The 23,968-nt window shown below is 38.5% G+C and overlaps 1 protein-coding gene across 7 annotated transcripts in view; it reads right to left on the reverse strand.

The window, feature by feature from the left end:
• INPP4B (inositol polyphosphate-4-phosphatase type II B) overlaps window positions 1-23,968 on the reverse strand; it is a 317,054-nt gene that overhangs the window by 178,454 nt on the left and 114,632 nt on the right. For 5 of the 7 annotated variants that reach the window (XM_085057498.1, XM_085057499.1, XM_085057495.1 and 2 more), the window contains 2 exons: window positions 21,716-21,940; window positions 20,058-20,102 (listed from right to left, as the gene is read on the reverse strand). In XM_085057498.1, the coding sequence (XP_084913624.1) occupies window positions 20,058-20,102; window positions 21,716-21,940 (270 nt within the window). Of the gene's footprint in view, window positions 1-20,057; window positions 20,103-21,715; window positions 21,946-23,968 lie in introns of all 7 variants that reach the window. The other 2 variants (XM_085057500.1, XM_085057501.1) reach the window with 1 other exon arrangement.

The raw sequence follows: 23,968 nt of genomic DNA on the forward strand, positions 1-23,968 counted from the left end.
AAGTGAAACAATTACACAGTTATGAAAGCAGAAGACCAGCTATATGTTATATATTTAAACACACGTGTTAGGGATTATTGGCACACTGCTCAAAAAAAACCTGATGAAAACACAAGCACAAAAGGCATTCTGAGGCTGTTTCCTTAACTGCAAATGCAACACCGTGAGAGAGAGCAGGTAACAACATCAATGCACTTTCTACCATAGCCTACAACCAAGCAGACTGTAGATCATGCTGCTTCTCAATACTTCACTATGCCTGAATTAATTGTGGAAAAATTCATTAACAAAACTCAGTGAAATGAAACGACAGCTTGTACTTACATGCCAAAAGTATATGAATCTACTCATTGTGACTGTTGACTCAGTGTGAAAAAGCCTGAGTCATCCATTCCCCTGGTGATCCCACCTCTGCTGAGCCTATCAGTGTACAAATAAATGTTTAAGGAAGAACTGTATTAAGAATAATTTATGCTTTAATATCAACAAAGAAAAAAGTTAAGATAACAGGAAGAAACAGATCTTCCTCTGTTATTTCACTGCTCTCTGTACTGCGCTGACATGATGTGTGCTGCGCTGACATGATGACAAAGGCTGTGCTCTTTGTCCTTCTCTGCGTGTGTGGGCCCAGGTAAAAATGTAAAAGACTACATACTGTTTCCTCATGAGATCTTGGAGAATTTTTTGAAAATGCTACCTCTATATAGGAAGAGAGTACAGAAAGAAAAACTAAAAAAATCCCAAATACTATGCTTACTGTTATAAGAAGAAAGGAAACAAACAAAATCCAAAACTAGAAATAGCCTAGAAATTCATCATCTCCCTTCCCTGAAACTTTAACACTTCTGACCAGGCACTCAGCACTCTGCTCCAAGCACTAAGCCCACTGGAGCCAAAAGAAATTAATCTGGCAGAGAAACGGGGAGATGCAGCATCTCCCAGAACTGAAAAAGATGCAGTAGCTAAAACAAACAACATGGGCAGTAGGAATGAAAGATATCCCCAGCTTAGAGTTCACTGAGTTGTTTGGGAAATGAGCCAAGGATGAGGCCAAAAAACGGGAAATTATATTGAAACTGAATTGCTTATCTGTGCTAGTGGAGGATATTACAGTACATTGGTGAATGTCTTTGCATGCTCTGGATTCACACAATGCAGGTATTAGCCTACATAATGGTTTGCAAGGTAGTTCTTTCTTTAGCCTTCAGTGACAGAAACACAATTTCCCACAGCTTCATTCCTTCTCATATTCCACACCAAAACAGATTCCAAGGAATCTGGCTGGCTAGGAACAGGAATTAACCTCACCGCACTGTTGTTGCCAAGGCATACTATTTTGTACACTGTCAAAACAACAGAGAATTAGTAGTATCAGGGGACAAGGGGCATGGGAAAAGCCTGTGCCTCACATGTCCATATAAATGTGAACATAACATTCAAAATTTTATTCATTTCATTGACAATGTTGCTGCATTATTATCTCAAAGCAATTTAGTTTATAAATAATAATGTACAGTCTGTGTTGATAAGGTAATGAAGTAAGGTATAGCTATTCCTTAGTGGGCAAAAGGACATGTTGAATAAGGGAACACCACACACAGACCTGTGCTACAAGCAGAACACTGAACAACACACAGTTTGCTTTCCTCCATCCTGGGGTGTGCTGGGGAGGGTAGTGAGGTGTAAGAGAAGAAAGTGCACATCACCACTGCTTCTGCCTCCACTGAAAAGGAATACCTTCGGTCAGGCACATGCAAAAGCTTAGGAATAATCCAGCTTTGGAACATACAGGGGAGTTTTGGCCATACTTTTGAATTAAGAGCAAATTCAACTGTGAGAGGGCTGAGAACTGAACAGCAATGGGTTGTCTGCATGGCAAAACATGCCTGAAAGCAAACAAGATGAACATTTGAGGATGGGCATTAGCACAAAATGTTTTTAATGAGCACACCTTCTAGTGCTCCATAATAGATCTCATTAATTGGTTTATTGTAAATACTACTAACTGGTTGTCCTATTCCTGTGCCAGCAGGAATGCTCCAGTTTGCTGATGGGGACAGAAGGGGACAGAAAGAACAGAGAAGTTGCTCCCACGACAATTTGCAATGTGGACTCCCAGAACAATTCACCATGCAACACTAAATATCAAAGGATGTGGTCACAAAAGTTATAATGTCCATGTTATCCCAAAATGAGAGCACAGGTATATAGCCATGCAACTGGTATGCACAAGAAGAGAAATTCTATTGTAGAGACTGAAATAGATGCTCAGACTCAGGTAAGCTCTTACAATTAAAAGAAACTCTGTGGAACATAAGACTACATGTGGAGCACATACACAAATAAGTAAAGATACACTGATTTTTACCTAAGAAGACATTCAAGATCACTGTTCCTGTCTCTGGGGATTAGAATTTCTATAAAGTAATATATCTGTTCTCTGGAATGGACAGCTGGTTGCTAAAGTAACCTATTTTCAGGGAAATGCACATACAATTAGTATCAGGGATGTCGGTAATAAACAGTGGGAAGAAAATTTCTACCAAGAATCCAAGGAGAAAGATTATAGGAAAGTCTTACCAAATGAAGCATTAAAAAAAAAATGAAGGTATCTCTGTGGCATCTCTACAAGGACAGGTTTTGGGAGAATAAAACCCCACAAACACCAAAGCATATTAGCAGTACTAACTGTAAATAATATATCAGTATGCTGCCCAGAAAAACATCAATCATTACCCACTTAATTTGCAGTTAAAAGAACATGATTATTTATGAGCCATTGAAATAAGACAAACATGAATGCTGCTGGGGGCAAATGTTGTATGCTGATGGAGGGCAGGGATAAGCGATCATGCTCACAAGTTGAGATGCCAGTTGCACTCATCGTCTTATTTGCAGATGAAGTGATAAATCTGTTTAGAATCACCACCGTGAAAATCAGAAGAGATCTATTTCTGAGTAAGGCCTGTGTGAGCGTGGGGGATGTAGCTGCCAAGGGGCTTTGATCCCAGCTCAGGTGGTGGATTGTGACTGCCAGAGTAGCTCCTGGAAGGTCAGACAAGGAAGTTTCCTTAGCAGTACAAAGGCTTAGACTGCAACTTTTCACTGCCATTACCAGCATTTCCTGAGCAGCGGTTTCAATTCTGACGTGCTAGAACAGGCCTTTTTCTCCTCTAACAGCTTTGCTGCTTACCTGGACAGCCCCAGATACTTAGGGGTTTAAGTATGATAGATGAAAGAGTCTCAGGAAACAGGCTGACTGGATCAACACACAGCTCACAGGCGTACTTGCACTGCAGGAGCAAAAGCACAGTTACACGTGTTAAGTATCCATCCACAGCTATTTACATTTGCTGTGCATTGATCCACTGCTAACATCACACAATCTGTTCCAGCACATTCACAAGCCCACTCCAGCTTTATTTACAGTTGTGGAGAGCTGAATTCCACCACCTCCATGCTCTACACTTCAGCTACACAACAGCAACAAGGTCACAGAAGAGAACTTCCAGCTTGGCTTGGAAAAGCTGGTTCCTTAAATAATGAAACAAACTACTCTTGATCAAGGTTTTTAAACTCCTGTAATTTTTGAAAATGTGTCTGAGAATATATGTGTCTCTGTATCTCTTTCAAGTTGGTAGTATAACGTAATTTTTCCCTAAAAGACTGCATTTCCTTACTGAGCACACTGTGACTCTAACAGCACAGAAAACTCCCAGAGATGTTGCAGTAGTACCATGACAGCAAAGCAGATCTCCAGCTGTCTGCCTTATACTCTCAATTATCCTCTTTACCTTCTGTTCAAAATTATTCTGCTCATGGCACCAGCTCTTAATGATATTTAGGCTTTGATCTTCAGTTTTCTGGTGAGAGAAATGAAGAAGGGGGGGTGGCAAAAGAGCTTGAAGCCTTACAAAAACTTGCTATACATTACTGCACACCAAAATATATTCATATAGAAATCAATTTTGATACTGCTGTTCCAAGGCTGCAATTTATTTTGGTGTTGTTGGTATTTCAGAATACCAAAAAAGGGCTTAAATCTCATGGAAACAGAGCTAAATACCATGTTCCCCTTCACATTTTCCTAATATTGTCATATCAAGTATCTAATGAAGAAGAAATCTTGCTGCAATTTCTTTCACAGATTTCTCACTATCCAAAAAATAGAGTGGTTACAAGTTAAAGTACCAGATGAAGAATCAGAAGAGCTACAAATGGTAAGCAGAATTCCTTTGTCTTTGAACTATGACCTCCTTTATACCATAAGCTCATAGAAAACAACTAGAACCTGTAAAAATTTCTTTCAGATTTTATAAATAAAATATATTCTGCTGGTTCCTAACATTTTCTAGCTCTTTGGAAAAAAAAAGATAAATGCAAAAAAAATACATCAGCGATACCACAAGAAGATGAAAAGACACAAAAGTGCCAAGTCTCAAAGTTTTCAGTCTGCCACATCTGTTTTTATTACAAGAGCGTACATTGCTTCCTTTTACATGAGCCTTTATTCACTGCTATGCCAGTTGTCAAGTGCAGCATTACGTGAGTTTGATCCTCAATGTGCAGTATTACTTTACAACACTGGAGAGACAGAATTTTTCTCTAACATGTAAAGAAAATGCAGCTGTTGCTTAGCCTTACTCCAAATCCATGTCACCATTTGCATCTTCACAAGATACATTCAGGCTTGGTGAGGAAAGAAGTGCCCCTTGCAAAACAGGGAAGGCAGTCAAGCAACACAGTCCAGCAACTACACCAGACAAGAAGGTTGAGGGAGAGCTCTAAACAACCTGAAATCTTTTGGTTGCTTCCTTACTGCACAACAGCTGCTCTGAGCAGCTGTAAGGGAGCTCAGTAGCTCGGGCTCCTGAGCAGATGTCCAGCCCAGCCCTCAGGAGGGAGTGATCCATGTGTAGTCTGGACAAGATGTCACCCAAACAAGCTGATGTTAACATTGACATGAGTACACCTAATAAATGCTGCAGGTTTAGAGGCTGCATTAAGGATTTTGTGTAAAGTTCCCTGGAGCCTGCTCTGTAGTTAATTGTAAGCTAATTGATGTGTGGCCACAGCCCCGATGCCCATGAGACTCTGCTGGTGAATAAAACTATTAATTCCTTTTTTAGGTATTAATGTTGCATAGCAGAGGTAATCAAATCAAGATGTCAGGACAAGATGCAGTAGGGAGCTCACAAAAGAAAATACAGACAATAATAAAAAAAAGCTATTGGTCTAGTGTCTTACTGAACCACCCTTAAGATTCATTGGCATAAGAAGAGCTGTGTTCCTTCTGTTATGTGTCAAGGAAGGAGACAAGAAAGTGATGTAGTTTCAATTTCACAAAGATTCAAAAAACACCCCAAAAATAAGAGGATTTTAAAACCCCGCCAAAACCACCTCCTCAACATAACCTATGGGAAAAAACCAGGAATGTTTGAGCACTGTAGTACCCTTCCTGTGTGGTGTTCAAAAGAGGTAAAACATGGCCTGTGAAAAAAAGTAGGCTGTGTATGATTTACCTGTGTGTTTGTAATTTTTTTTCCTTTTTTTAGCCCCTCACTCTGCTGGGATCCTACATGACGGCTGATTCACAAATGGTTCTCACAGCACAGGTGCCTGATGTTGAAAATGACTGTTGAGACAGCATGAAAAGATGGTCCTCTACAGAAAATGGAATGCAAAGCACTGACAAATCCCTCCTATATGTCAGAGGCCACCTTTTAGCAAAACAAAACCCACACTCTGACATGTCTCAAAGGAAAGTAGACTAAAATGTACTTCAAAGACAAGGCAAAGAACAGCAAGACATACTTTTAATCAAAGGAGAAAATAGATTTCTGCAATCCAGAACAGTCACTTTTAGACTGGTAATGATTAAATTTCCTAGTAGGGAAATGCATTATAAATGTTAAGTAATCTGTACACAATCTGTAGTTAAAAGGAGAAGATGTTCTAACATAAGTAAGAATTGTTTGAAAAGGCGGCAGTTCTAGAATAATACCTAAATTAGAGGTCCAAGTAAGAGACAATGCTTAACTCCTCAGAGGATTTTGAATCAGTCATTCTGACCAATAAATTAGGATTGCTTTGACAGCATGAGCTGGCAGGACCTGCATGACATAGCAAAGTAGAATTCCTTCACAACAAATTTTAAAAAACATATATTTGTATTTTTTCACATAAATGACAGAGTCCAGAAATAATAAAAGCTCACAGGTCAAGGGTTGTGTAAGAGGACGAGCTTCAAGGAATCTATCTCCCATGAGCATCCTGCATTTGTTTACTTGCTTATTCTGAAGGAATAACCTTTACTCCTAAACTTCTCCAAAAATGTATCTCAGCCATGAGAACTCTGGTGGTACAGACAAACAGCCGTCTAAAAAGTACAGCATGAAAAACACCATAGTGACTGCAGCTGTCGTGGTTGCTATAGATGTTATTTTAAAGTAACATTTTTAAAGCAGCACATACATTTGTATTTACAGTTTCTTCGGTATCAACACCAAACTCATTTTCTCTAAGATACTGGCTCATAATTATTACTCTAAATTTTCAACTCTACAGTTTGTATTTTGAGTCAGATTTAAAAGGGGGACATTAATGATTTCTACAAAGGAGTAAGACCCAAACCAGAATATTCGATCTTTTTACTATAAATACACTCTCATTTCTAGCAGAAGTTTCTTTAAGGGTAAAAAAATGGTTATTTACACACCATAATAATATGTTTGAAACTGCCTTGATTTTGATGTGTTGACATATGTAAAGACATAGCTGACTTCTTCATAGTGATATAAGTTTAAATTATTTCCACTCCTTTGTACAAAGAAATATTAGTTAAGGATTTAAAGGGGGGGAGAGAGAAATAATAAAGAAAAACAAACAAACAACAGAAAAAAAAACCCACAACACTGCAAAACACCACCAAAACCACCACCACCACCACAACAACAACCGCCCAATTTTTTTTTATCTCTGTGGAGAGACCCCTTAGAAGCTTTGAGATTTAAATGCGGAATTACCCAGGTATTGCAGCTCTTCATCTCAAAGATGAAAACAGTGCTAGCCCACTTCAGTTTTTAAAGCAGTTCATTTACAACCCTACAGCCAACAATCCTTAGCTTCTCAGATGTGAAGAATTCTTGTCTTCAAGGAATACTAAGATCAAATTCTTCTTAACCCATCATAATGAAATTCTACACTCTTTCAATCTCTCAGAAATCAATCTTAAAAGCAACAGGATTCCAGACGGAACCTTTAGCTTGTTATGAACATTGACACAAGATTGAAGTAAATTTAAAAACTGCTTCTTTATTACGTGTCAGTTTTATATTCCACACAATGGGCAAAAAATATACGAAAAGTATGGTTGACCATAATAACTAAAGTGTCTATGACTGGACTAGAAAATTTATTAGCCAAAGGGGGTAAGGGTAAAACAATGAAGAAAAGCATTCTTAAGCATTTTGTTTGTTTTCAGTAAAGTACCTCAGGTCAGTCTGCTAGTCATGCGGCATCTAGTGTTGTGGGGGATTTTGTACGGCTGCATTTAGGAGAATTCTGTTTTTCTCAGGGCCTGCAGGAGAACCTCATTTTTGAGTTAAATCTCACCACAGGACATGCATTTCAGAGTTTCCAAAAATAAGTACATCTATAACTAATGTGTTCAAAAGGGGAGGATGACTTTAGTCTTCTATTAATTAGATTCTTTTCTATCTATGTAACTTCTATTTCCACATATAATGATTAAAAACAAATCCATTGGGAAATGTTCTATAACATGAAAGTATTACTGCAATTATTTCTGCAGGCATATTCAGAGATGGATTTAACAGCTGCCATTTGAAACACAAATGTTCAGTTAACACAGTGAAGTACCATTAGAGTCAAAAAAGTCAAGAGCTATCATGCTTTGAGTTATTAAAAATATTTTCAGTTAATATATTATTGGCCTAACAACACAGAGTTGCTTCATTTCTGTTTAGTCATTACCATTTTGCACAAGAAGCACCAACTCTGACTACTGTACCTGTAAATCATTTGCTTGTTTTTTGTCTTCCAGAATCATCGCTACCCCTTTGAAATTATGAGGTGACTTTACCTTCACAGAGAAAGATACACAAGGAAAGAGATGGGAGGAATTCTCCAGGCAATTTTTCATTAAGTGTTTTACAGTCTGGGCTAAAGGTTAGAAAAAATCAACTGGAAAAAGTGGCAGTAAAAATAGTTGAGCATAAACTCCCAACAAGACAGAGATATCCACAAGTGGGTTTTCAACAGAGTCCTCTGTGCCTCCGCACACCTGCTGCCTGGCTTTGGAGGTATTTGAGGTCCCCAGGCATTTAAGCTGTGAACAATACACGCAGGTCCCTACACACCTGCAGGTTGGCTCCTGGGCACATCCCGACTGTCTCAGCCCTGACAACACGGAGCAGCTCCAAGCCCACCTTTGGCCCTGTCAGCATTTGAAAACCACACACCTCTCCTGACAATCTCAGGCTGGGAGGCAGTGGCAGGGCACAGCTGCTCGTCCACATCCTGTAAAAACATCACTGCTGATTTCTTTCACAGCACACCCAGCAGGGCAGCTGAAGGAGAAACGGTGCCAGTGCCTCTCTTGATTCAGCAGAGCACTGGACCAGAAAGAGGTCACATATGGGGCAGAGCCACAGGTTTAGCATTCTGCCCACCTCTGACATAACAGCTGCAAACCACAAAAAGCCGCAATTACACAGGAGAGAGGAAGACTTGAGAGTCTGCTTGTATCCACTCAAAGCTGTCTCACCTTGACTGTAAAATAAGGAAGATTATCCTGGGAGCAGGAGTAGAGGGCACAAAAGATAATTGTAATTTCTGTATTTTACATATATTATTTTACATTCCAGTACCACTTAACCTAGGTAGTTGTCCATCCTCACTTCAGAACTAAGGTGCTCCCCACTGGATAAAGGGCACTAATCACTAAACAGTCATCCTCAGCTTATTATGTCTTTGACCCAAATTCTTTTATTCACAGAGAAAGGGCTAGGAATTTCAACTCAGGGTAAAAGTCCATTTCAATTTTATTCCTGGGCAACACCACTGCTGCAAATACATGTTTACTAAACATGCTTTACTTCAAGCTTTCATGCAAGCATTCCCACTGACAACTTTTCCCTGAGAGAATATACAGAAAAAATTAAACATAATTTTGCACGTATACAAAAATTCATAAAAATAAGCACATATTATCCAGGCCAAGAGCATTCAGAAATGAATTAAACAATAGCTCACGCTATCCAGTCCTAACTCTCTTTGCTCAAAAAGAAAGGCAATTCAGGCTGCTCTTAAATCCTTTACGGTGTGTTCAGTGTGCCTCATGCAAGGGTTTAAAAATTATGCAACGGTGGAAGTTCCCTAGAACTGCTTGAGTCCACATAGATGGCAGCAATTTTAAACAGTCTAATTTCAACATAAGTGATTATGTGGAGATCCTGAAGAATTTTCAGATCACAAGTAAGGTATCAACAACAGTAAGGATCAACAGATACCTTACTGTCCATATACAGTACAGAACATGGGAGGAGTCCATGTCAAATCAATCACTAACAGCTCTAACAAGCCTCAAAACTCTTACTGGAAAGTGACATAACAAGTCCCGGCATACAGATCTGAGAAATCAGCCTTAAGCTTAATGAGTCCAACCCCTCTGCCCAGGCAGTGGCAGCCCCAGCAGGCTATATCCACTTGGGTGTTCACCATGTCACAGGACAGAGACTTCACAACCTCTCAATGTCACCTATGCCAGTTTTTGACCCCTCTTGTAGTAAAAAGTAGGGGGGTGATGGGGGGTGGGGGGGGTGCTGTGCTCTAATTGACTTTCACATGTGTTTAACTTCATTCTATACAGTATAACTAAGAAGAATATGGATGCCTGACCTTGCATTTCTTCTACCAGGTATTTAGACACACAGATGAGATCCCCCCCAAGCCTTCTCTTCTTTAGGCTAAGCAGTCCAAGCTCTCTCAATATGCTCCAGTTCTTTGATAATCTCCAGTACCTTAACCATAAATGTTACTTTTGGCATCCTAACTGGCCCTGTCCAGTAATCCCAAAATAAAATTTTCTTCTTGTTCCTGCCTAGAAAAAATCCCAGGATTGTAAGGGACATTAGGCAGCAGCAGAGAAAACTAAGATGTCAGCCACTGAAGCACATAATCAGGGATACTGAAAATGGTTCTTAAACAAACTTAGTGCTATACACAATTTCTTTTTTAAGTAGATATAAAGTTTAAAAATTTAATTCTACCAGACTTTGCAGTGTGACGGGAAAAAGCCCTGTTGCTAGAAGAAGAAACAGTGTAGTTTTAAAGGATTAATGAACTTGTGGAGAAGACCAACATCTATTGCTGAAAATGTTCTACAGACACTGTATGCCTTCTAAGCTTCCCTGGCAACAGCATAGTTAAAGAGTTTAAAAAAATAAATCTATTGCATCCTGAATAGTTAAAATGTCAGCTTCCTAGGAGGTAGGAAAAGGTTGGAAGAAGGCAGCAGTGCCAGAACTGCCATCCAAAGCTCTGTTGTAGGTAAGGAAGTCTTATAGAGCTTTCTATAACAACAAAGGAATAAATTCATCCTTATTTGGCTTGCTCTCTGTGTACAACTGTCTGCAATAAAAAGCATTCTCAATAAGGATCCTAATAGTCCTCTTCATTCAGACAAGTTTCCTGGATCCACAGAGAAATCAGTCATAGATTTGTTATGTACCAGGTAAGCACAGAGCCACAGGATAATGTAGGGACTGTGCCTGTGGATGGGTGATGATGTAATGGGACTGCGCTCAGGGCCAGTCTCACTGGAAAGATGCTGCCCATTAAATCTCCTTCCATGGCAGAAAACTGCCGGGTAGGCCATGGCTCTCCCCTTCCCAGCTCAGCCATTGAACTGACACATCCTATCTCACTCCCTCTCTTCCGCCACTCCAACATCCTTAAGATGTAAAGGGACACACATTTGTGTACACACAAGCCCCCACAAGTCATATCTCCTGCTCTGAGATCTACCAGACCTACGTGGGAGCCATCCTAGGGAATCTGAAGAGCCTCATTTGAGAAAATCAGGTTCAAATATTGAACTGGAAAGAGCACATAGATTGGCAAGGCAAATAGAAGAAAGCATGCACAGTAGGAGGTATATTTTTGGGGAAAGCAGAAGGAGAAAAATAATGATGAAAAAAGAACAGCAGTGTATGCCAAAAATAACTTCTCTCTAATGCAATGATCTTTAATCCTACTTCCCTACGAAAGTTTAAAAATACAAATTTTCCATTTCATCAGAACAACTGAAAAATTAATGTCAAATTCACCAGAACACCCAATACTTTAAAAGCCAAGCACTATGCTTGTGAAAATACTAAAGGGCAAATTATGGTATCCACTGAGTTATTTGTTGGTGGTTTTTTAATACCTAAGTGAGAAAAAGTTTATAAGATAGTTCAATTTTGACAAAATTATATTAACTCTCTACTTACACCTATAAATTCTTAAGTAATTCTGGAGACCTTTTCCTATGGAACTTTCAATCAGCCTTACCAATTATCATTATATTACTGATAGCTATGAGTATTTTACCTCAGAAACTAGAAATAGTTCAGGCAAAGCAGCATGGAACAAGGTAGATGAACCCATGCTAAGACTGAGTTCTTGTAATTAATCTGTTTCTAATGCCCAGCCTTGCTGGATACCAAGCTGGCACCCACCTTCACAGAAAACATCACAGTTTTCAGCATAGACACAACCGTATCCCTCTGAAATTCTGGATAAAAGGAATTTTGCAAACACGGGAAAACAATTGCAAAGTCTATGATAAAAACATGCTGTAGACATAAAAGCAGCATTTTCAGTATCAAGAAAAAACTGCTTTTACTAAGAAGCCTACCAATTTTATTTAAGATTTGAAAAAGAAGGGTCTTCCCTAGTCTTATCCTCCTTTTTTTCTGAACTTTTAAATGCAGCAGTTTTCTAACTGACAAGATTTCAAAATTCGTACATTTCTCATGGAATTTAGTCCTATTATCTGCTGCATCATTCGAGAGCTAAGATGTTAAACCACTGTCTCTCAGAATGGTTAAATTCCAAAAAACCCTTTAAACTGTCAAATAGCTTTTCAAATTCAGGTATCTACAAACTCCTCTCCATACAGATTAGCCGTAGCTATTCAAAATTTATCTCTAGATAAGTGTTTATATCAAAACATGTGAAAGCTGCTGTGAGAATCTTTATTCTAATAGATTTAAAAGTTTTCCTTAGTCACAGCCCTGATTTATACGTATTTATATTTATCTGTTTGTCATCCACTTTCTCCTGGTAGCTCAAATACAGTTTTTTTCTTAAAAGCAAAAGCTCCTAGAAACAGGGAATACTTCACTTTCATGGAGCAGAATGGAAGAAAACTGCCTGAAACTCACTTTGTGCCTGGGTTTAATATTGATACTCCAAAAGATCCTCATGCTCCTTACTACTTGCATCAGTATGTCAGCAGATTCCCGTAAGTCCATCACTCTGGAATATGCTCAGTCAGTAATGATTTACTCCCTCATGCTGGTTCATCCTCTGCTCTGACCCACTTCAGAGCAAATAAACATCCCTGTATTTAATGAGCCCACTGTGGGAACTAACTGCTACATAGCACCCTGTAATGTAGAATTTTAATCTCTAACACCTATGCAGAAATTGAATTTACAGAAGTCAAAGCTGGTTAATGAAAATCATTAAGCATCAATGGATGCTGAAAAGTTGGAAATATTTCTGTGTCTACTTCCATCAGAAATTGCTTCTTACTAACACAGAAACAAAGTAGATAAGACACAAAAATGAGTAATGCTATACTAGATATAATGGGGTCCCAGCAACAAAACAGATTTTCATGTATATGAGCTTTATAGAATAGATATCTGTATAACTCTCTATATAGATAATTCCAGAAAGAACTCTGTATATATAAACAGAATTTTATATAAACAGAAATATAAAGAGTATATAAATAGAATTTTCAGATTCTCTTAACCTGCAAAAAACAGGGAGAACACTAACTGACCATCTTTCCAAGTTTCATTATTGGGGGGTTTTGAGTCGTTGCATATTCAGCACTACAATTAGTACAGATTAATATTTAAGGACCATGACAGCATCCTGCTTCTCTAGCTGCAATGCAAATGAAGACAATCCCTGCCCTAAAGGGATTGAAGGAGAGATTTCTAGAATTACAGTGCCTACAGCTACAGATTTAAAAATCTGACCTAATTCTCTAGGACTCAAACCCACTATAGCTGAAAAAAACCAAGTATGAGTATTTGAAAATTATTCTGGTTTTGAGCTTTTTGGGGTGTGTGTCCATGCTACACACATCCTCCACCCCATACATCTCCATTTCCTGGATTTGTTTTTTCAATATTTGTTCACATATAATGCATTCTTAAGAGAGGGTTTAATACAATGAACACTATAGGTTAGCATATCAGGATGGTATGATACATTCTGCATAAATTGAGGGGGAATACAATGAATGCAATTGGAAATCCAAACAGAAAATGCAGGCTGACGTTGTCAAATGGAATGGGACAGTCTTCCTCAAAGAAGCTGGCTATGCCCAAAACAAGAGTCATGCAAAACTAAAACAGGGAAGGATTTCAAAGGGAAAACACACCAATAAAACCACTTCATATTTTTACTTACTTCACTAGTGGCATTAGGACTACTTCATTACAAAAAAGCAGCCTAAAATTACCAAGTCTCAATGGTAGTATCTGGACAGTTTGGGCCTTTTTCTCTGACAGAGTATGCAACATACAAAACCCAGGACTGATGCTTTAAAGAGGTGCACAATGATGAAGGAGCAGAGATTCAGAAAGCTGCCTATACAAAAACCCCAAAAGGTTAGGTTCAGTTTGGCAAGGGCTATCACAGAATCCCAAAAGCCTTCTTAAAAGCTAACAAAGTACTGGTGGAGGAAAGGTGGATAAAAAAAATTTTGTGGGGTCTTGGCAAATCCCCAAATCCCCATCCCCATCCCCAAATCACTTTTCAGCAGTGTTCACACAATGTCTGCATATAATAAAATAAGCTTACTGTGAGTGCCCCACAATGCAGAGGCACAGCAAGAAGAGCTGACTCTCCTCAAGGGTCACTAACTCAACATCACTCACCAATTTCCTTCATTTGCATTACCCATCATCAAACACTGCCAAAAGAGAGGTGACAGCATGATGTGAAAGGTGATATGCATTCACTACTTTAGAACATTTCTGGAAGACTGTTTGACTTGTTGCTTTATCTGCATTGAAACTGACAGAAGTTAGCTGAAGTTCACCTGCAGAAGTGGGGGAAAAAGAAACTCCTCCAGGAGTTACTAGAAAAACATCACTAGTACTAAGTCAAAACATGCCAACACAGTCTCAGACTGGGCTTGAATTGCTGTCTCTTTGGGAGGATTCCTTTCAGTCAAAAAAAGACTCATCCTAGCAACACTGAGTTAGTAAGAATGAACTACATTTAAGGCATCTCATGGTGCAGTGCAAAAATCTCAAAGCAGACAGAAGCCAAATAAGTAGTTCCCAGAGGGAAACAAGAGCATTCTTTCCAATCACATGATAGATTTTCTACTTCCTGAATCTTTTCTGTTCAATTTAAATTGTCTTTTATTTATTATTTGTTGTTGTTGGGATGTAACTATATCTAATAAACACCAGCAAAACTAGGGAAAAAAACCTGTCTAGCTGGTTTGGTGGATGATGGAATTTGTGTGGGACCAGAACAAACTCAAATAAAATTCAGCAAATTGTTACAACAACAAAGAGTGAAATGTAAGGATAAAATAAAATTTAAAAATCAAAAACCCACCCTCCCCTTTTATATTTTTGCTACTATTGTTTCTGACATGGCCAAACACTTGAATTTTTTTCAGGGATAAATACCCCTTAACAATAAGTGATGCTGTGAGTTTGATTCACAGAGAAAGGATCACTATTTAGATTTACTCAAAAATGTGATGATGATGATGATGACTTTTTAAAAAATTTTACTTGGTTAACACAACAAAGCATCAGTTATTCACCAACTCATAACTTGATGAAGCAGAAGGACAACCGAGTTAGATGGGCAAATTCTGCTAGGATCAAGGCTGGCTTCAAGTGCGGTAAAACAAGTCTTTCTGCTTATCATTCTTCCAGGAACAGCTGCTGCTGAAAAAGCTCCAGATTATATTTCAGAATTGGAAAAATCATTCAGACATGCTCTTTGAGCAGCATCAATGTAGCATTTATGTTCAGTGTGCAGAGTTAAATCTGCTTCAAGACCTTTTTCAAAGAGATGGCATCACAATATCACTTGGGGAAAAATAAGACAGTGGAGGATATAAAAACTTCTACATTTACAGTTAGACTGCTTTTGTATCATCTCAGTTTGGTAAAATGAACAACCAAATAAGCTAGAAATTTTTAATGTTAATTCTTTCACCTACTTGCTGAAGTTTTTCATTAATTGTGAACTATTTAATGAGGATTTGTAAAATTATCTAATTTGTAAAAACATAGCCACAACATTTACATTATTTTACACTTTGAAAAGTACCTAGACGTTACTCCACAATAGAGCAGTTCATCAAACTTCACTGCTGCAATATATTTGCAAAAAAATTGAGAGCTTTTGGAAATGCCAGACAGGTGCTCCCATTAGCATTACCACCTGAATATGCTACAACATTTGCAGAGACATTCCTTTCTATACAGCTATTTAGATTACTATTACCATACCACAACCACCATATCCCTCGCCCTCTCTTCACAACTCTAATTAATTAGACAAATGCAAAAAAACTAAAGTTCTACTGGTTATTGAGAGACTAACTAACAATTTTTTTCCATTTATTTCTCCATATTATCATCATGTTCATTACCAAGTTCACAGTTGTTTGACTAACAACGTGCATTCTACCCCACTCCCTCATTTTTCTGATTGTTGCAGTTTAGTTGTGCTGTTTTGCCTGTTCACTATCAAGTAAATGCAAACACCCTTAGAGGTGCAAGCTCTTGAAAACTTCACAATAGTGCTCATAAATATGCACAATATAATTTATCTCCCATAACTACTACCTCATACTTCAGACACATACCTTAAAGTAGCCACGCTATATCTGTGTGAAGTCAGGAACCTACAACATACTTACTTAGATCTGGGACTCAGGGGCTGGGGTATTTTAGAGAACAACCAAGAACAGTAGCTTCAAAATAAACATCTATAAAAGATCTAAACCTGCACACTTCAAAGTCATGGGAAAGATTTTTATCAACTTCACCAGTTTGTTATTCAGGCGCAGTGTCTGTTTTGATTCCTTTTGCTCTGCTCCTCCTCTCTACCCAGCACCCTGCACAAGCTATTCTACCTCCTAGTGCTTCATGGAATTTCATGCAGAACACAGGCACTTGAAGTGCCAAACAACAAGTGAAAGTTTGCAAACTTAAACTTAGCAGCAGCTACAAGGTTCAGAAATCAGCCATATTTCCAAAGAGTCCCCAGGAATATAAAACTCAAAAATCATAGTCAAAAGGATGCTCTGAATCCAAAGTTGTGTTGCAAGACAGGCACAGTACTGAAAATTCTGAGTGTCTTGCAGTGGAAAGCTGTAATTCAGGCAAGTTTTATTCTTTGCTTTGACCTCAGGGAAAAAGATATCACTTTATTGAACTTTAATATAAAATAAGACAATATTTGGACATTTTGTGAAGAGAATGCTTTCCAGAGTATTATGGCTATAGCATGGAGCAAGGTATCTACCACAACCGAAAAAACCCTAGGAAGAGTTTTAACACCATTATTTCAAAATTTAGTTATGAGAACTTCAAACACTGAAGAGCAGTATTTAGATGCAATATTCCTAAATAAAACTCATGTATTAGGTAGCACCCAAATATTATTTAAAAGCTGTTTACTTTTTGTTACTGAAGTTCCACTTCTGAATGTTATGTATTGACAAACTAGTGGCAAGAGAGTTAAAATACAATTATGAGATGTTACAATTTTCATAATACATGTATACACATTTTTATAGCAACTGATATAAACAAATATTTGTACAAAACAAATATTAAACAAAACAAATATACGTGTAAGTATGCTACATAACCAATGTAATAATATTGATTACACAATGAGTATTAATAAAATTACAGGTACAAGCCAATCTTTCAGGGCTGGAGACCAGCTTTTTACATCATTAACTGTTAGGTTTGCCTTCCAAATTCTAAATGCCAAATACAAGCCTAATCAAGCTGAAATGTCTCTACAGAGCCCAAAGATTTGGTTACCCAAGCCAGGCACTCATCACAGCACTGTGGTTGCTTGCAGCAAATTCCTCTCTCATTCCTGCTTACTACGGTTCACCTCAGACAGAGATCTTGGAAGTCCTTGACTAGCTAAAGTGAATGCCAAGTCTTTAATTAGACATAATCCCGCAAAGGGTGATATCAGTCAAGCAGCGTCCTTGGCCTGCCAGCAACAGCGCAGAGTCCCCAAATGCACAGGCCAGGCTGCAGGGAGTCTCTTCCAGCCCTGCCAGGAACCAGGTGCACAGCACAGGAGCATCTCCACTGGCTGCCCTTGCCAGAGGGATTTTAACTGCTTGGGCCAAGCAGCATGTGCATCCTTCCCAGCTAAACTTCTCCTGTGTCACTCAGCAGCAGGAGGTGTCTGCTGCCCTTTTGTACAAACAAACAGCACAGTGCTGGTATCTGGGGTTGCGGGAGCTTGGAAGTGCTGGCATGGGAATGTTGATATTCCAGTAAGAAGGATAATTGCTAAGATAAGAATTTCATGCACTGCTGAATCGCGGAAGGTGGATTCCCCTAATTCAAAGGAGTTATGCTTCAATATTTAGTATTTTTTTAGGATCAAGACACTGAGAATCAGCTTTATATAGCTGCCTGTGTTGCCAAATATCCCTGACTTACAGCCCTGGGCAGAAGTTGCAGCCAAAAGCAAGAGGTTTATGCTGCTGCTCCCATTTGCCACCTGTGCAGCAGCAGGAGCCAGTGTATAAGATCCCTCACAGAGCTGCAATGACTCAATCAATAATGCTGCAGAACAAGCCACAGAACATAAATGCCTACTAGAAACAGCCCAATGCAAAACACAAATACTGACACTATGATTAAACAGAGATCCATCCAGCATGAGCCCAAACAAGTCAGAAAATGGCTTTACTTTATTTTTATACTTCTGCCTGCTGGGGCACATTTATCACTGAAAGCAGCTTCTCCTGAAGCATTGCTCATCTAATTTGTAATCAGTGCCTGTAGCACCTTCCTCCCTCTCCTACCCTACACCAGAGTCATTGTGGGAGTTTGTTATTGCTGGAACACCGCAATTACTGGCTCTGCCCAAATACTACAGTCACATATAAAATGCATATAGAAATGCAGAAAAAAGTCAAATTCACTGTTAACGATTATTATACCATGATGATTCCTCAACAGAGAATGAGGCCCTTGTTCCACACCAAGATTTACCAGTTTCTGCAGAAATAATCCATACAGAAAAAAACCAAAACCTACTCCACAAAGTTTTTTGTAATGCCACGACTATCTAATTTTTAAAAGACATGCATAGAAAAATACCCAGATAAAATATAAGGTATTCTAAAAATAATTGGCTCAAATAGAACTGCATCCATCCCAAAGGGTACTGCAGCACACAAGCCAAATATAACCCAGTTCCAAGGACAGCCAGGAAAGAGGCTCCCAAAATACAAGGGGCAGAAACAGAACCTGCAGTCACATCACTGATGCTATCCTGGTTGCTCTGCTTGGGAGTTTCTGGGGGAGATTTGTTTGCTGATAATTTAAATTCTCCAAATAGTGGAGACTAGTTGATATTTATATAATACTCTGCTTATAAAGATCTGTATTTCCCTCTCCTTCACATACACTTTTTTGCAATAGATGTTATAAAAGATTTTGTACTAGAGTAAATGTAGCAGATACTGAGTAACTGAGTAAAAGTTTGTCAGTGTAACATCAGATAAATATTATCAGGTCATATGGATTAAAAATCACAGCAAATTTGACAAGTTTCAGTTCATTCAGAATGCAGACAGCACATAGTATTAGATACTTCAAAAACTACACTATTTGCAACTGTATTGTTTTACCATATACAGGAGCAGGGAATAATCACAGGATCATTTCAGCTGGAAAAGACCCTGAAGAAAGAGTCCAACCACTAATCAACTAAACCTAGTTATTCTTATTTCCAATATGGAATTATTGTGTTTAGTGCTTTTATAGCAAATAATTATTTCACTTATCTCCAAAGCTTTGAAGCTTTTGCACTTTATAATGAAAAGTAGACAATATTCCTTTCTAAGCACTCAGTTTGGGCTGAAAAAACTGTGCTCCTTGATCTTGTATTACAAGTATACCATTATTCAAATACTTTGCTTGACTTACTGAGCAATTTGAATCATTCTGTATCCCTCTGAATGGAGGGGGAGGCTTCAGCTGACAGAACCTTCCCAAAACAATTCTGTTATATGCTATAGCAATATATAGTTCCCATATACTGATTACTCATACTCAGTATAAAATGTCAGAATCAGGTAAACATTTCTATTGACTCTTCATTACCAAATAATATCTCTTTTAAAGTTTATTCTAAAGCAACAGTACTTTTATCTGAATATCATTTCAAAAACATCAAATTAAATGTATTTTTCCAAATAAGTAGTATTTCATGAACAACATTCACAAGGCTGTTGGATAGTTTTTCAGCCTGATAGAGCAGCACAACATTAGAGAATTCAATAGGCCTTTAGCCATTCCAACCAATTAAGAAACCATAATCAGCATTTCAAAAAACATGCACAGGCACCTCTCCCACCTAGAGCCTAATTTTTTAAACAGGTCACACATTACACTCTATAACACTATATATGTAAAAACCTCCCCCCCCACACACATAGAGAGAGAGAGAGAGAGAGAGAGGGGCCGTTACAATTCCAAAAATTCAAAGTTATGTCTTACCAAGACTGAACTCCAGCTTTGGCTCATTTGCAATTCTCTGAATACCTTAAGAGATTAAGGGAGAAAAAATTAGAAATAATTTAACTTACATGTCTTGCTTGTCAATACATAAGAAAATTTTAATATGCCTATAACTACTGCCATTGCCTCCGAAGTAAAATTTTATGTTGCACACTCATGGTCAAAGCAAATTTTGATGAAATACTTGCCTGAAAAAAAGGCTACTTTTGAAGAAGACTTCCATCTTAATAGAAACTTTCTGTTGCTGGGAAACTAGGAAAAAAAGCCCAGGCTTTCACGGATGGGTACTTTTAGTATTTTTAATTTCAAATGACTACGTATCTGTTGGAAAAATATTAAATCTAACAACTCATTTTTGAGTAGGTATGTCATCACATTAAAAAGAAACCCCTTGTTTTGTGAAAGTATGTAAATGAGTTTAATGTAGTAAAATATAACTGCATTATTGACTTATAAACAAACTGTAAAGTAACAAACCCAACTTCTTTTTGTCGGAAAATAAATACATTAATTCCTTTCCTTATGCAGGATGCAGGAAGAATATTTTAATCCATTGTGGAATTATGTTCTATTACATATTTTGCCGCAAAGGGTAATATTTTCTTGTGCTAAAATAAAGGAGTGAACCAGAGAGATGCAACAAGAGAAATGTAGGAAGGAAGGAGGGACAGGTAAATGACACTGAGTTGTTCACCCGATGCAGAAAGTAACTGGATCACAACTATGGTTTCAATGAACTAGTAGAAATTAAACTCTCTTGTTGCCATTTTTGTATTGTCTCCAGTAAGCATTATTAATTATTGATCAGTATTGAAGAAAATAGTCAGAAGGGAAGGATTGAATTAATATATGAACTGGAACATGATTTCTGTTTAAAAAATAATTTTAAAAAACCCACAAACAAACAAAAAATCACCCCAAACTTATAGCTGTGTCTTCTTCATGAAAACTTGATGCTGCTAAGTCTAGCTTCACACCATTCTCATTACTGTAGCTATTCATTCACATCTGTGTGAGAAAAAATGCAGCTGCAGAGCTTAGAAAGGTGAATTTTTTTTTTAATAGAGCTTTAACAAATTTTTGAGTTGAGATTTGCCACTAGCATATTGGCCTGAAACACCTTAATGAATATGCTGGATATAGAATTGATTAAGTGACTGGGCAACTGAAATACAGTGTCCTGATTCCAGTGCACCAAATACAACTCAACATGTGGCTACTTGCATTCAAATCCCCAGAGTGCTTTTAGATCACAGAAAACAAATCTGTGATACTAGTTTAAGTATCACTAAAGCTTTATGCATTTATCAAAGTTATCAGACTATATTTTAAACAGTAGTCCATATGCTCATATAGGACATAAAAGAGGAAAAAAATACTTGAAGTCTTATGAAGAAAATAGGTTAGAGAGAAAAACTCAGAAACACAGTAATCACACATTTGTTCCCCTGAAGGTTATATGTGCATAAACAAAACTTTTTGGGAAAACATTTAAAAACAATTTTCAGCAGTTTACTTCCTCTAAACTGCCCTTTGACAAGCAAGAATTTGAGCAGCATTTTGTACCCTGCTTGAGACACAGTCTGAGACTGGGTCACCTTTATTGTACCACTCCATAAAATGAGTCCTGCACTTACTCGTAAACTGGGGCTCTCCTAGACTGTCTAGCTGGGATGAAGGGAGAAACTGCTGTGCTTCATCTGATGATCTCTCCTTTTTGATTTCCATGATCAGCCTCCAGAGCCGTTTAATTTTATTCCGCAAACCTTCCGAGTTCGCCTCCCCCAGTGCCACAGCCCAAGATTCACGGTCTGGCTTCGATGCAACTTCAAGGTAAAGATCAGGTTCTCCACTCTGAAACTCTGCACTCGGAAAACATAAAAATAGCTCTTAGAAACTGTGATTCAAAAAGGGGATGATGGAAATATTGATGTTACACACAATCAAAACCACCACACACACATTTATGTTCATGGTCACAGAACCATGCAGCCCCATCCACCTCTGGAGTCAAACCCCAGCTCCTTCACACTAAGTGCAGTACTAAGCATATCCACAGAGTAGTTCCAAAATCAGTTAACAGATGGCTAAATTGGGTGGCAGAATGAAACCAAAATGGGAAATCCTTTTCCAGCACAGATTCTGCAGCCTAGCAGGCAGCTCTCTGAGCTGCTAACTCGAAAAAGAATTTGATTTAGCAGGGGCAGCAGGCACAGTTCTGTCAGAGAGTAGGGTTCACCAGAATGAATGTGTCCATCATCTCCTCTATTACAGATGTCCATTATGCTCAGCCTCTCATTCATCCTTGCCAGAATACAGATCAGCAACACATGCAGATAATTTAGCACGACATAACCCCTCTGTGAAGACTCTTCAGGTTGCACATAGGTGTTGTAGTGCATGCTCCCTTCCCTATTCCCTCCCCTCTGACTCTCCCTGACTGGCTGATGTGAGTCAGCACCGCCCCCTGGCCCCACTGAAAAGCCCCAGCGGGATCTGGAATCGGCCTCTTCCATTCCGGCTTCCATGGAACTCACATCTTTCCCCGCCTCTCCTCCCCTCTCCCCCGTCCCCTAGTCCCCCCACTTCTGACCTTAATAAACCGCCTGGAAACCTGGAATGGAAAAGCTGCCTTTTTTGACCTGTCACTATTCTACAAGAACCTCATCTGGACAGCCTCACAGCTCGCGGCCGCTGAGAGGCCTCCCGGCGTGTTTAGGCTTGGGAGCAGCCGTCCCCAGGCAGCGTGGGGAGGGCTGCTTGTGAGTCCATGCCACTGCATTCTGCCCTCATTACTATCCACGTGTCATTTGCTGTTCTGCCTGGAGTCTAATGATCAACTTTTTTAAGAACAAAAGAAGAAAAGGGAGGAAAAATAAAGCTGAATCTTCCAAGTAATCCAGGTAAGTAGCAAGGGTCAGTCACTTGATTAAGATTAGAACAGGAAGAAAAAACACCTCTTAGGCATTTAAAATTCTGCAGTATAGATGGCTTCACAGAGTCACAAATGCAATGTGACATTTAGTGCAACACACACTGAGAAGAGCAAACTGGGAAAGAAAGAAAAATCAATGCTTCTTTAAAACAAGTTACCAACTAATTTAGAAACATAAAACTCTATAAAACACCTGTGATATTGTATTAATAAGGATTGAAGTACTTGGTTGGGCATCAAAATCATTCTGACCTAAATCAGCCATTTATCATATTACTGGACAAAACAGAACATTTAAAGGTTTTCACACTTAGTTCAAAAATCCAAACATAGAAAAGTGCTTTTCCATACAATGTGAATTAAAATCCTCTTACTACCTTGAGTATCTAACCTTGGGCATTTGCACACATATTATTCTAAACCTGTTTGCACTTCATAAACTGAGCATCTGCCAGTTACAATTATCTCTGCTTTTATGGTTATGGAAGGAATAAAAGATGAAACTTCAAGTCTGGAAGTCTCTAAAAACTGTACACAAATCACTGTGGAGGTGGAACAAGTTTTTTGTCTGGGCTGGATCTAAGGAAAACTGACTGTGGGTCTGCAGATGCTGCTAAAAATGCTGGGTAACATTTCATATACCTGTTGGACTACAGATTTCATGAGGAAAGACTAGAAAGAGAAACAAAATGGAAACATCTCTCTGGCTTCAGGAGCAGTTTAAAACGCTAGTTAGAGGAAAGAATTTGAATACTTACGCTGGCTCAGTCAGAAAAACCGGGTATTTAGTTATGGAGAAAAGAATATTCAAAATCTTAGGGCACTGCAGGTGCTCATTAGATCCTGTTTACACACCAAATCTGTTTTGAGTGACCAGACCTGACCAACCTGAGCTTTGCTGTTTGTCAGAGACGACTGTTGAGACAGGAAAGATTTAGCTGTGAGTTCCTCTGTG

This window comes from Lichenostomus cassidix, chromosome 4, assembly GCF_008360975.1.
Source record: "Lichenostomus cassidix isolate B80296 chromosome 4, HeHo_3.0, whole genome shotgun sequence".
NCBI classification, from domain to species: Eukaryota; Metazoa; Chordata; class Aves; order Passeriformes; family Meliphagidae; genus Lichenostomus; species Lichenostomus cassidix.